Source organism: Euwallacea fornicatus, chromosome 26 (assembly GCF_040115645.1).
Source record: "Euwallacea fornicatus isolate EFF26 chromosome 26, ASM4011564v1, whole genome shotgun sequence".
Lineage (NCBI taxonomy): Eukaryota > Metazoa > Arthropoda > Insecta > Coleoptera > Curculionidae > Euwallacea > Euwallacea fornicatus.
In genome coordinates this window covers 1,078,710-1,094,224 of record NC_089566.1, presented here as the reverse complement: position 1 = coordinate 1,094,224, position 15,515 = coordinate 1,078,710, and the positions used below count along the sequence as shown (strand labels likewise).

Here is a 15,515-nt window from a genome sequence, read left to right as displayed (position 1 = left end):
TTGTACCAACCAAGAAAATCTGTCTGAAAAGTAGAGCATCAGGCAATCCAAGTGAAAAGAATCAATGTGAAAAGAGTCTCCTATCGGCAACATTTCAATAAGCTTCGAAATAATTCGGATGCCTACATCTATTTTTTGAGCTGTCAAACTTAGAGCTAGCTCCAGAGATGTTCCGTCTCCTTCATAGACCCAACCCAATACCCAATACATTTGGAGTCGTAACCATAGAGCTTTTCAAACCCACTAGGTTAGATTTCATCTGAACATGTTATTCCATGAGTATTTTCCGTGAAACAGAATCATCTATCGATGCTATTTTGGTTTGTTGACTCCTATGATATTTATATTGCACCATATTTAGCATGAATCTAACTTTCTAAAGCCTGTCTGGCTTTTTTCGAAGTGTCCTGGTTTTCTACAGGTTTAAATGGTAAATGTAACAATAAATAACGATTTTCAAAAACACATTGTCAAAAATGTTTGGGGGTCTGATCTCTTGTGCCCAAAGCATCCAGATTTTCCTCGTATATCCTCACCAACATGGAACACCAGGAAAAAAAATGTTTCCTTTGAAGAACGTCCAAGGGAGCAACTTCTTGTAAAAACTTTACACGTATTCGAAGTTAGATTCCATGGGCTTGAACATGCGGTTTCTGGACCAATTATTTGATAGATGGTAAGCTATCGACTCGTCTGATAAAGAACCGTTACTCTCATTTTGAGTTTTTCCCTCGTCACTTTGGTTCAAAAGAGGTCCATCATCTGCATTATTTACTTCAGGAAGTTATTCGATATCTAAATTTTCAAGAACTAAATTATCAAAGGTATCTTGCAGGGTCTTCTGCGTCAAACGTTCTGAAAAGGTTTTTTTGCCTCGAAAACGTTTCAATTGTAAAAACATATTCTCTAGTGGCGTGTTCATAAATATCCCATTCTAAACCGGAAAGTGATATGCGGTATACGCTCTTTACGCAAAACAACAATAAAAACGTGTTAAATTACTTGTTTTTGGGGTTAAAGCGATTGTTCAGTCTTGCAACACAAAAAAAAAATTTAACACTTAATGACCTGCAAACTCTGAGTGAGCATGTGTAAAAAGTTCCATGGTATCTAAAGGGATACGTGTGGTACCGCGGTGCAGCAACATGTTACCGTGCGTAAAATAAACACGACTCTACATACCAGCCATGATACCGGGGTTTGGAGAGGTTATCCATCTTCATTATTAATAAAATGAACGAACAGGACGTGTATTATGTAGACACCTTAAATTCCCGATGTATCATGGTCTGCATAATTAAGCCTCAATAAGTCCCAAATCTAATCAAAGGAAGATTTTTTTCAGTGGCATGTTATTTTGTTAAAATTCAATATGTTTCATTGCGCAAGTCATTAGCTTAGAGCGCTCTATCGATCAAGAGCGAGACCTAACCTATACAGTGCCAAAACATGAAGTACAAAATATAAATCGTATAGCGCTCATATTCAATTCTCGAAAATATCATCACATTGAGTCCAATTGACATGGTATGTGATCATCAAATTATTAACTATTAATTTTGTATAGTTTAGATTTTTAAGTTAAGATCAAAGTAATTAGAGCTAGGGTAGTAAAAAGTGGGTCACACAGATAGAGACCGTAAGATTCTGAAATAAATCCCTTGTGAGCGAATCTGTAAAATTCGAGGCGTAAAATTTGAAACTATAACAGGTGCCCCAATCCTCCGCCCTTCATGGGGCTCCGCAGGGGTGATCAAAAGTCCTTTATCCGCGGGGTGCAGTCCTCAAAGCACTTGAGCTCAACACCATGCGAGACCATATGGACCTGCACGCCCCCTCTATCGACATAGGAGATGTTATCTGACGCCTTAATGACTGTCCCCGGGGATATTGTATGTTGGCATTGTTATTATCTAGTCCAGAGATGGATCGTTTTTTTTAGTCCCCAATTTTTTATTTTCCACATTTGATCGTAAAACAGCAAACGTGGCTTCTTTCAACTAAGTGTACGTTCTCGTGTCTCATTCCATGGCCCAATAGCTGTGTAACCAAATACGCCTTCACATATTGAATTTGAAATGTGTGTCGCCGCCGAGGACAAATTACGTATTCCCTCCCTGTAATGCTCGACATGTATCGAACCCCTTCATTAGCCACTCATTACAATTCCCTACAGAATGCCTGCCTGTCAACACTTACATTTCAATTCTTTTCAATAAAAGTCCACACTTTATAACAGTACTCTGTATAAAAAGCCACCCTCTAGTGCAAACCTGACGAGATTCCACATGAAGAGGTGTTACAGTGACACAGATAAAGCATGCGTGATATGACTTTTTTTTAGTTATGAATTTAAGCGAATTTCGACTTTATCTTCCGGCATTTCTTTAAAAATAACGAAATATGACATTTAAATTTAAAAAAAAAACAAATGGCCGTCTATACTAGTTAAATTGTAATTTTTTCGCAAAAAAATTAAGATTTACTATTAATTTCCAAAATTTGGAAAAATCACAAAAGGGAACAGTTTCTTAATTCCTTATTTTCTAGTTATAGGATAATTTTCAAGTTTTTCGGATAACTTTCGATTAATGTTTCTCTTTTGTATTTCTTGCATTTTAACCATATCTGCATGCAATCATGAATGCTACTTAATACATAATTTAGTCATTTTCTGCCAATATTTGTTTATGAATCTGTTTCTACGTCAATTAAGTTTATTAAATACTGAACAAACCTGAATAATTTCTTTAAGCTGGTTCCACTCTGCAAATCAATGCGTAAATATTATTTCCAATGTATTTTGTATTTCCTTTAAAAAACTTTTTTTTGCAGTTTTAACTTATAATAATTATGACATTAAACAGTTACTCTGATATAATAGAATCATTATTCTACGGTTGCAGTACATGCAAAATTCAATAAGAAATGTGGATTGGAAATAAGGAATTTTCATATTTTTTACTTTATGAATTTCAAAATTTTGGAAAGGAATCACAAATTCGATTGAGGGAACACATGTTTTTTTGAGAAAAAAATGCAATTGTAGGTTACAGACAGTCGTTTGTTTCTTTATTTGAATGTAATTTTTTATCAATTTTGATCAATGCGAACCGGGAAATAAATGTAAAATTTAATTGCATTCGTAAGCAGAAGGACTTCTCATATGATGCGTACTCTATGTGTGGAACTGTATATCGTTACATTTAACTCAAGAAAATATCTCAAAATAGGCACTATTTCAATTGACATATCATTTCAAATAAATGCTTTGTTACTTTCAATTCATCTTATATTCTCCATTTCTTTGCAATTTCTCTAGTTTAGTTTAGATATTTAAGAAAAATATTCACTTTTTTTCTGCGAAATTGCTTGAAAATTTATCTTTGCAGTTGCCATTACGAGTTTTCTTTTTGTAAGTGTAGTAATTCCGAATTATAACGTCAGAAGTTAATTGATTTTCCGTTATACCTGCGAATTTCAAAATCTAGGAAGTACTTTTTGATATTAAATTTCAAAATAAAAATGAAGACTTTCTCTGACAACCTTCAATTGAAACCGATTGCCTAAGATGTACGCTAGAAGATCCAATACATTTCTGGCGTATTCTTCACTTTTTCAAATTTGAATTTGTCAAATGTATTGCACAAGTGCAAGTTAATACAACATCAGATAAATTTGAGGTAAAACAGAAATCAATTCAAGAATTTTAAGGATCTCTAAACCAAATGAATTCTGACTTTCTCGTTAAAATTTCAAAACTCTTCCGATCTGACAGTGTTTTTTTCACCTTGTGCGTGGTTGTCAGAATTTTACTTGAAATTTATCAGGATTACCCTGAAAGTCGAAGAAATTAAATTCTAATTAGAATTTCTGATCAAAAATTTAGAGGAAGGCCGTGTCAACTTGAAAAAAAAATCAATATAGAGAATCTAATTCTATAGTATATTCAATAATTAAATGAAGATTATATATATATATATATATATATATATATATATATATATACTTCAATAAATATATATTTATACCTATTTATTGATGTGATTCGAAAATGTACAATGGCAAGTACAATATTGCTGGATAAGCAATAGATGGTAGAAGTTGGTACAGGTTACGTAAAATAATATTTTCTAATAAGTTTTTTTTTTATTGTTCAAGATGAGTCCCACATCTATTAACCTGCAGCCTCCATTATTGTTTCTGTCTTTTTTTAACCGAGTTTCGAATTAATTCAACATGCTTTTATTTCATAATAATTTCTTTTAAAATTTTTATCACACACAATTATTCAAATTTATTAAGTGAAAATGCTGTTAACTGGAGATGCCTTTGTATTAACATATAATATTGTGGCAAAAAATGATAAAGATACTTATAAGTTATTCTAAGAGCGATGGTTCCTTAAAAGAAGACTCCCTGACCCATGCTCTGGTTTTACCACTCTGCTTTCCTTCTGCTTAGAATTCTTATATTACGCCACTGGCCATATACACGGCACTGGTCAAATTAAAAATAACCTTTTTGCATAAGTAAATGCGTCTACATTAACTCTCAAAACGTGCCAAATTTCACTTACATATCTCAAGCGGTTTTGAATGTATCAATAAAAGTTGGATTTTTTAAGTAAAGTTTAACACCCTGTATCTTCTTAATGAAACATTATTGGAATATGGTTTATGTGCGGAGTCAGATTATTTTTTAATGTACTATTACCCACTAAAATATACTGAAAAACTTATGGGGCACCCTGTATATATATATATATATATTATATAGAATATTAAAAGTGATATTTGAAAATTTTGGGGAAGCTTCAAAATAGGAATTCCAATTTGGAATGTGCTTTTTATAAATATCGATAATAAGAAAAATTATTTTCTCTATAATATAATTTAAATCGCTTATGTGTAAGTTTATTACAACAATTTCCTAATCGTAAGACATGTTTTAATTTAAAAAAATTACTTTAAATGCCGTCAAAACACTCAAAGGAAAAATAAATTTAAAAAATGAAAAGCCTATTAAAACGATATATCATTTAACTCCTTTTACCGTTTAAGATATTTGAGAGGGCGACTCTGGGATGTAGAGGATTGAAAGAGCCTCAGGGAATTTTACATCATAATTGTTCCCCCTGGATAACAAAATCGACGGATTTCAACGATTTTGAAAAAATCTACCCCGTTTCGAGATAATAGGGGTAGGGAGTCTTCAAATTAACACCGTCCATCCCGATCGATGAAAGAAAATGTGTGTTTTACTAGGAAAAAATGTAAATTTACTGCCTTAGCTTTTTTTATTTCACGCCTAGAATCGACACCACAGGTTATTTCGTCAAAAAGATGAAATTTTACTGAATTAATGATTCAAGGTTTGGAGTTAGGTATATTGTAAATGGTGTAAACAACTCGCTAAAAATTCTCTTAACACGCTCGCAAGACTAGCGTCTTCGTGTATAACTCATGTATTAACCACGACTCGCTTCATTTATACAGGATATCCCAGGGAAAAGTATCCACCTTGAATATACTTTCTGTTCGTTGTTAAAAAAAAGCTATAACATGTCAACTTTGATAGGGAGGGCATGATTTGGTGAAAGAGTTGCTTTCCAAATGTCATCTCTCTACTCCTGGAAAGCTCCCCTCTGAAATTTTCAAATTGGAAGAGGGCTTGTGTTATATCTCGTTTGAAAAGCTATTTTACTCTCTACATGGTGAAGCTCTCATTTTTAAGTTTTGCACATAGATTTTACAGAATTTAAACGAAAACCGAATAAGTTGATTTTAACCATGAATGTTACTGTAATGAATGATGAAAGTATTCAGTTAGACTTAAAACGTCTCGGCATCTCAAACGTATCAACAACAATGACATTGCTAACATTCCAGTTAAAATTAACAAACTCTAATTTTTTGGAGGAACAATTTATCGATATTTTCCTCTGCACTTTGTGGTTTTAGTACGTCGTGGCAAGACATCACTTTCCAGTTCTTTCAATTTAATTGAAATGGTTTACGCGTTACAAGAGAGAATCGAGATGTGAGCCTCCATTACGCAAAAAATCATTCTCTAAAAGCGGCAGCTTGGACCTTTAATTCCGATCATCCTGATAAAACGGTATGGCACCCTTGCGTATCTAAATTGCTAATGAAATTCAATGAAACTCGTTCAGTCCAAAATAAAAATTCTGAAAATACGAAGTGGACCGCAGGAGAAGAGGTGATAAAGTCCAAATTATAGCTGTGGGACATATTCATATGGAAAACAGAATGTCTGTGCGAAAAATATGATTAAATCAGCGTTTTAAAAACCACTGTACAGGGTTATTCCCCATATTTTTCCTCGACCCTATAAAAAATTTTTTTTTGGAAATAGAAAAATATAGTTAAGACAAATGTTTTAGTTTTTATTGTGATTTACCAGAATCCGCAATCGGATGAAATGAACGAGCATCGTAAAGCTGTCAAAAAATTGCAAGTTGTGTTTTTTTTTTAAGAACACCCTGTATATTTATATCTTTTTGGAATGTGCCCACCTCCCCGATTTCAAATATACAGGGTGTTTCCTAACTACGTGTAAAAAATTTAAAGGCGTAATCCTCGACTGATTTCGAGTCAAAAATGTCTAATAAACATATGTCTGCAAATGCCTTGTTTCCAAGATACAAGGTGTTGAAATGTGACAAGAAAAAGAGATTTTATTTCCAAAATGACTCAATTTGGGTGTTTGAATTTTAGAAAAGACAATTTTTTGGGGGAATGCTTTAATGATTAATCATAAGAATTGCTGAAAATGACCACCATTACTCATAATGCACGCTTCCATCCTTCTTGTTAATGATTGTCTCACTCTCTCGACAACTCCTGGTGTGTTACGTATCGTTTCACATTTCAAAAACTATATTGTCCATTTTTTGATTAGTGTAATTAGACATTTGAAAAATTTTCAAAACTGAGGTATAATCTGATTTTTGGGACACAGAACTAAATTCTTTCACTTTAGAGAGTGAAACACCAAAATAACACTGAATTTCTTGTTTATAGTAGTGGAAGTAGCAAAAAAAACTAACAATAAACAAGTTAGTAAATACCACCAAACCTTTAGAAACCTTTAAAACCTTTTTCAACGTCTTTCAGTCAACACCCTGTATCTTGGATACGAGGCATTTGCGGACATATGTTTATTAGACATTTTTGACTCAAAATCAGTCGAGGATTACTCCTTTAAATTTTTTACACGTAGTTAGGAAACACCCTGTATATATATATACAAATTATAAAACTAGTACAGGAATTAATTGAAGATTATTACGAAAGCCGATTAGGATTCCGCGTATCATTTATTAAAACGTCAAATTAAAAAAGATATTTATTGCATTTAACAACATTTTATGGTAAATTTTCGTGTTATTTAAACGGTGAAGTTAACACCCACAACTATCGTTACCAGGATCACGTCAATCCTCATTCGTTCTAAAGAAACCCACACTCAAAAATCTTAAAAATTTAACGTTTAGGCAAGGGTTTCAAGTGATCGCATTGTTGGACCATTTTCCATTCCAGGAAACTTAAATGGAGAAAACTATCCACAACTTTTACAAGACGCCATATTTCCCAGCATAACTGACATACTTGAAGAAGATAGTCGCTTTCTGGAACAAAAATTGGTTTTTCAACACAATGGATTGTTTCCATAGGAAACTGCTGCTCTCCGACAATTTCTAGAAGATTTCTCTGGAAGATGGATTGGTAGGAGAGGCTCGGTGGAGTGGCCAGCGAGACCTTCCCAACTTAGTCTTCTGAATTTTTTTCTTGTGAGGACATGTGGATACAAAAATCTATGACACACAAGTCACGTGCCCGAATCGTCGAAGGGTGCAAGTCAATAACATCAAAAATGTTAGTAATGTGCCACGACGTTTTGATGATGAGCTGTATGTGTGGATGGAAATCAATGAAGGTCACTTTCAACATTTCTTACGCTAAAATAAATAAAGTATTAGCAAAAATGGTTAGAATCAAATTATACAGATTTAGTCTAATTTCTACAAAAATTATGCACAAAAATAAAAAATTTAAGCATGATCATGTAGAGAACAAAATTACCTTTCAAACGAGGTATAGTACAAACTGTCCGCCTCCCTATCAAAGTTGACATGTTTTAGCATTTTCTTAACAACCAATAGAAAAGATATTCAAGGTGGAGACTTTTCCCTAGGGTATCCTGTATAAACGAAGCAAGTTGTTGTTAACACACGAGTCGCAGGCAAAGTCACCAATCGCGTTATTGAGTTTAGAAAATATCTAGGAAATTGTCTACACTCTTTTTCCCACGACCATAAAGAATAAAACACAAATTAATAAAAAAAGGAAGTGACTACACATTTAGTAATGAAACCTGGTATTAGCACATCTAATATCTTACATTGTAACTATACAGGGTGTCCAACGAATATGGGCCACTATCCGTATCTTGGAAACTATTACTAGGAAAAAGTTCAAACTTGGGCTTCATACGAAAGTGGAGGTGATCTATTGATCAAAAATATTTTCATGAAAATGCCACTTCCGGTTATACCGGAAATGAATGTTCACTCGCTCATTTTAAATGGAACACTCTATATATTATAACAAATTTCGAGTCTGTGGAACATTATGGATATTTTTCGTGTATAGTGTTCTATACCTAATTTTACGGTTTTCGAGATATTTAGAATGTTCCAAAAAAAAAATTGAGTTTCAGCCATAAATGTGTTTTCTAATAATTCGAAAAGGGCTAAGTATTTTGCAATGAAATTCTGCGCTATTGTAAAAAATGATTTGCAGTTCTTGGATCAGTGAGTTAAATCAATTTTTTTTATACAGGGTATTCAAAAAGAGAGTCCAAAATTATCACTCAAGAATTGTAAAAAACTCAAATTTTTCAAATACGCACCACCTATTATTTCAACGAATGCATATTTAACATAAAAAATAGGTACTACTTTCAATTCAATCGTCTATATCTAAATCTAGCCGTTTTCATGTTATTAAAAACAGTATATTTTTCAATGTCCAGTATTTAGCAATTTATTTTAAACAACGTCTAGAGTTGCTAGGTGGCTCTAAAAAATTTTCTTCATAGCTGAGTGAAGATCTTCGAAAACAATTATCAGACGTTATAATTCAAGAATTTAATGAAATAAAAAATATATTTTCTGCGAGAAATATTGTAGTTCAAATTCGGAATTGTTACTTCCAAAAATACTCAAATTAAACGATTCTCACAGAAAATAAATTCGACTAAATTAATTCAAGGCAAACTAAATTCAGTTATTAAAACCTCAAAGTTTAATAATCTTATAAGAATTCTGAGCTCTGAATGTCCGGATGCCGTAAATTCCTGATAAAAATTTTCGAGTCCCTGTGACATCAACATTCAGTTAGTTGCAGTAAAAATTGGAATAAACCTTTCGGGAATAATTTACTGAGAAGAATTGTAGTTTTAAGTCCAAATAAATACAATGAGAAGCTCTTTTTGTTTCAGAAATCATGAATTTTAAACTTGAATAATCATTCTGACTCTTGTTTCAAATATGCCATGTGAGAAACGAAGTATCTATAATCGAATGTTTTGTTATATTATAAATCTGCATGGAATTGAAAGCAAAGTTAATAGTGTTAATTTTCGAATTTGTGCGTTAGATCTTTAAATTGTTAATAAGTTTTATTCTGAACTCCAAATCTGGAAGAAATTTTAGAAATACTTCAACCTTTCTCTGCAATTAGTGTTTTTCAAATTTCAGTCGTTTGCTGTTAATTAAAAAAAAAATTATTCGTTCAGTTTGAAAACAAAAACATTTTAAAAACTCAAACTCAAATTACAAATGGTTTTAATTACAGAAAATGACAATATCCCTTTTAAATATTTGACCTCTAACTCTGAAAACTCAACGACCCCCGATGACAGGCCTCGCCGTGCGCTTACCCCATGGGTTTAAGCCCAATATTCATGAATGGCTTTGGATTTGGGGTCTTTATTTTGATGTTTATTTAATTATGGTCAAAAGATATGGGTTTTGGGGATTAATTGTGCCTTTTCTTTGGCAACACTCGGAAATACACTGACAGTCGTATAATTTTATCTCATAGGTACAGTATTTGTTTCAGATGTTGTTCATAAATTTGAATATGAACTGTATTGGTTTGATTTTGACGTTATTGCTGCATTTAACGCCAAAATCCTGGGCTAGAGGACCGCATCATCCCAGAGGATCATCTATAACAAAACGGCATGTTCATTACACTCCTGAGAAAAACTCTGAGAAAATTACTCAGGACACCAAATTACTGCAAGACAAGCAGCACATTCAGGTAGCTAAAATTCTATTGTCTATTTCCCTTTTTACGAGTAGTATTTTTTATTTACAACCTTGCCTGTAAATATTAACGTTTGCTCAAGTGGAAACGTTTTGATTTCTGACTGGCCACGCTGATGGAATGTGAGTATTTTCCACCAGCTTGGATACCAAATGGTACCTCAAAGATGCATCAAATCGTTTTACTTCAATTGTATTACTATGGAGATGTAGTTCTAAGTAAAAGCACATTACATCCCAAGATTATGAAGTATTTTATTGTAACCCGAACGGCACGTTCGAATCCCGAAGGCCGCAGGCTTGAGGGACCTGTGACGTTTGAGTCATGAGTATTTCATAATCAACTTATATACAAGCTGTTCCAGAGTTACCTGTACATACGCTACCAGAGGTTAGAGTTCAAATTCACCCCTATATCGTAAGTGAACCTCGATTAATTCTCGAAATACAGGGTGTTTTGCTTTTTTGCACTCAATGGCTTTATAGTTAAAACTTTTAACCTACTGGCTACAACTATTTCAAATTTTGGGCAGTCCGTCTGAACGTTAACAACATAACATACTATATATTAACAAAGTTTTCAATTGCAGGTCCGGACTAGGAAATAGCCTTTTTAGAACTTTTCATAAATTTCAATATTCTATATATATTTTTTTATATTTTATTTTCCCATTAAAAACTGCCTTTACCCCATTAGTTTCATAATTCCCACACGTATCATTTTGTCTCAATAACAAGACATTTTTTGGAAAAATTGAAATATAATATATTTGTCTAATAATAAGGGAAAGTTTTATTAGATAATAAAAATTACAACATAACGAAAGAACGGGCACAAGAGGTGTTCAAAATGACTGCCATTTGCTGGTATGCATTTTTTGCTCTCAGTGAAAGTTGCCTTATTGCCACTCGTATAATATCAGGATTGTTTCTAATTGTCCCACAGCAATCGTGAAGGAGCTCCTCTCTTGCGTTTATCTCTCATTTATAAATTCCAAATTTTAGATGCTCCCAGAAATAATAGTCCAATGGATCAAAATCTGACGATCTAGGAAGCCACGTATGCGAACCACGACTTCGAATTCATCGATTTTCATAACGAGCATGCAAAACCTATGTAATTGCTCATGTAGAATGGGGTGGTGCTCCACCATGTACCTTCGGAAATTTTTTCTTGTTGTGTTGTAATTGTCATTATTTAATTTAATTTTAAAAAATTAAAATACAAAGATGGTGTTTATATCGAACAATTATTAAATATTTTAATTTCTTCAAAATGTGTCTTGTTATTGGGACAATATGATACGTATGGGAATTACGAAACTAATGTGGTAAAGCGTTAGCTGCTTTTAATGCTTTATTGAAAGCTCCATATGGTCTTAAAAATTAATGTACAGGATATTCAAATTCCTAAAAATGAAAAAAAAGACTCTTTCTTAGTCCAGACATGCAATTTATAAATTCTGTTAACGCTGCTAAAGTGCATGTTAAGACGTGACTACCCACAAAAGTTGAAATAGTTACAGCCAGTAGGTCACAAGTTGCAACTATAAAGTCATTGAGCACAAAATGCAAAACGCCCTCTATATCGAAAATGAATAAAGATTTATCTACGATATATGAGGGAATTTGAATCATGACGAAGTACTCTAACTCCTGGTAGTGTATGTACAGTTAACTTTGAAATACCCTGTATATACAATTTTTCCACCATTAGATTTAACTATATTTTATAAAATTGTAATAAACTTATCAAAATTATAAATCAATGTCGAAACCGAACAACACAACGTGACTTCAATCATTTCCTTAGTAACAATAATGAGGATCGTATTGTAACCAATTAGCTCGTTAGGTAAAAACCAGCTGAACATGTGTCAGTTATTAACCGATTATTAAACAGTTTTAGAAGAGAAGGTCATAAAACGAATTTAACTATCATTCAACGAACTCAAAAATCCTGTGTTTTAGAGCTAATATTGGAAAAATTATACACTCATCGCGGTTTGAAATATTTTGTATACGTCTCGAGTAGTAGCTAACCTATTTCCATCCGGACATGTAATCTACTACTCTTCCTTAGGAACATTTAGAAGAAATGTTGCCAAAAGTGGATCTATCAAAAAAGACAGAGGCAGAATTAGAGCTCTACTATTTTTTGTTGCACGACACTGATAAAAACTCAAAACTCGACGGATTAGAGCTCCTCAACGCCATCCTGCATACCACTCATGAGGAGATCCACGACACTAATGACCTAAGTTCCATGCCGAAGTCCGACCAAGAGGACAGTGTTGATGAGAAAGTTTTCAATCGTTTTGTTGGTTAGTCTTCGTTGTTGGTTATGTATCCCCGTTTATTTAACCTCTTTCTAGATCTAGTGGACCAAGTTCTAAAGGAGGATGACAAAAACCAAGACGGTTATCTCGATTATGCCGAATACGTGGAAGGGAGGAAAAAGACTGAGAGGGCTGCAGGGAAGCAGCCTGCATTTGGATGAATTAGGTCAAATTAAGCTGTGACAATGGGATAATAATGAAAGTATCATACAAGATAATAGTTAGTTATTTGTATAGGTTTAAAGCAAGTATGTTGCTAGAGTTATTGCTAGTTCAGGACAGTTGGTGAGTCTAGCAGTACATTTTTTTAAATATGAATGGTTAACTACAATTTAGCTTAAGGTAGGCAGATTTTAATTTATTAAATTGGAGATAGTTAAGGGTCAACGATAATCGGGTTATCACGCTATTGGAAACTTTAATAACTTTAACATTTTATTAAAATTTTGACCCACGTAGCTATTCAAATAGTAAACCGTCTTAACGATATGAGACTTTATTAACAGGGCTTCTAAACCACTGGCCAACTGGTCATCATGACGCAATAGTATACTAAGATACCTATAAGTCATATAAGGCAAGTCATTGTCGCAAAAGTCCAAGTGCCTAAAACTAGAGAGGCGACGAGTTTTATAATAGGATGTGTGCGGCAATAAGCTTTGTTAATTGTGCACCTTATTCTTACTTTTTATTGAGTAACAAGTTTATATTAAGAGTAATAAATTAAAATAGTAATATACTTTGCCGTAAAATTGTAAAAGGTTAGTGTATTTGTTAAGCGCCGACGGGCACTATTTAGTGTAAATGTTAAATGTGGCGAATTCTTTATTTAATTTATGAAGTTTTTTCAGATTAATAAGAATTATATTAACTCATGAAACTTTATTGCGACCGTGCGAAAAAGTAGCTTCTGCGAGCTAACACTCGCAGTTTATCGCATGCATTTGCGCACCGAAAGTAACACTTTATAGCACATACATGTACGGCGAAAATACTACTTGCCGCCTGTTTACAGCACTCACGTAAAAGTAGCATGCGTTAGAGTGTAAAAAATTTTTTAGATATTTGATATTGAGAGATGTATACGGTAATACTTTTTACAACATTGCTGTAAGGATTTTACCAAAGGCTAATATTAAATTGAACTTACAGACAATAAAGTGATTTTAAACACCGGAGCTCGTAATACTTAACACGTGCGAAACTGCTGTTTTTACAGTCATTGATCGTTGATTTGACCGAATACCGCTTTGCATTGTTCGGTTAATTAGACCCAGCGTGCGATAAAATGTCACTTTCCGTACTTATAAGGTAAATGACTACAAGATTGTAATATTGCTATATTAAAAACATATTATTATGTTATTTTTTATTTTTATGATTTTTATACGAAGGCGTAGGATCACTAAAAAAATCTTGAAATTTAGTTGCACTCTGAGCTTACAGTTAGGTTTTGGCTAAATTTCAAGTTTGAAGTTCTGGCACTGGGACGTTTACCAAATACATACATATATGTGTATATACACCGATAATGGCTCATTACTGTTCTAAAGAGTAAAAATCCGGACTAAACACTCTTCTAAATTTATAAAGGTAAGTACAATCAAATAACACTTACCCCTTTATGCTATTATTTACATTATATTTTGGGCTCGCTTCTCTCTAAGTAAATACCCAAAAGAAAACTTTACCTAGTTAGATCAGTGATGATATCAACGTATTGAAATCAACTTTATTGTCCTTTTAAATTTTGTATATGGACGTTATTCAACTTATTCTCTATACAGGGTGTCCCACGATAGAGTTTACAGTAAATATCTCACAACCCAGTAGGAATTGGAAAAACCGTTTTAATGGAAACATGTAGGATTGTGTTAGCGCTGCAAATCTAAGTGATAATAGAATATAGAGAATAGCGCAAAAAGCTATGACGTAAGAAACTTGCATTTTTTTAAATGGTATAGCTTTCGTGTTTTTGCATATTCGAGTTCCTAGTCGGAAACTAGGTATATTTTAAACAGCACATGCTATACTCAAAATCAGGTGATTGTGAAGTACATTCTAGTTAAGTATTTAAAAATCTATTTTCACAATTACAAAAAATAGGCCCAGTTAGAAAATAAATGTTATCACTTGCTTGCTTCTAAACCATAGTTTACTTAACCAACGGATTGGCAAAACAAGACCACAACATGGCCTCCTGGGTCACCCGACATGAATCCGCTGGATTACATTTTAAATAAACGTTGGATTTCATTTCTTTGGGGCAAATTAAAATCGCTAGTGTACAAAACTCCCGTGGAAAATGAAGAAAACCTGAAAAATAGAATAATTGACTCTTGCACGGAAATCAAAAATACATCGGGTATGTTTGAGACAGTTTTCCAATCAAAGTTGTGAAGAATAAATGCATGTATACAAGTCGGAGATGGTAATTTTTAGTAACTATTATAATATTAAATTAACCTTGATTACTTCTATAATAATTAAATCAATTTTACTCGAGTCATCTTGATTGCAAACCTGTATAATTCCAAAATGATTACTTCTACAGATATTTTTCAAGAGTATCTTTTTTCAATAAAAGTAAATGTACAGTAAGCCTATCAACACAAAAGTGGCATACAGTGAGGCGCAAAAAAGTTAGGGCCAATAAAAATGTGATGGAGCCCTTTATGTGGCGCCCCCTAACACTAATAAAAAAATTATAATAATATTGGAATTTTGCCTCATGTAAAACTCCCGCATATAAAAATTCAGTCGATTATTACATCTATGCACGAAAATATCAAAAAAACAAATTAAAAATAAAATTT

The 15,515-nt window shown here is 33.0% G+C and overlaps 1 protein-coding gene across 1 annotated transcript; it reads left to right on the top strand.

Moving 5' to 3' along the window:
* Positions 1-1,418: 1,418 nt before the first annotated feature.
* On the top strand, positions 1,419-14,059 carry LOC136347061 (multiple coagulation factor deficiency protein 2 homolog). The gene is made up of 4 exons (XM_066296693.1): positions 1,419-1,527; positions 10,152-10,355; positions 12,444-12,684; positions 12,736-14,059. Exons 1-4 carry the CDS (start codon positions 1,525-1,527, stop codon positions 12,858-12,860), a joined length of 573 nt encoding a protein of 190 aa, XP_066152790.1. The 5' UTR covers positions 1,419-1,524; the 3' UTR covers positions 12,861-14,059.
* Positions 14,060-15,515: the final 1,456 nt, after the last annotated feature.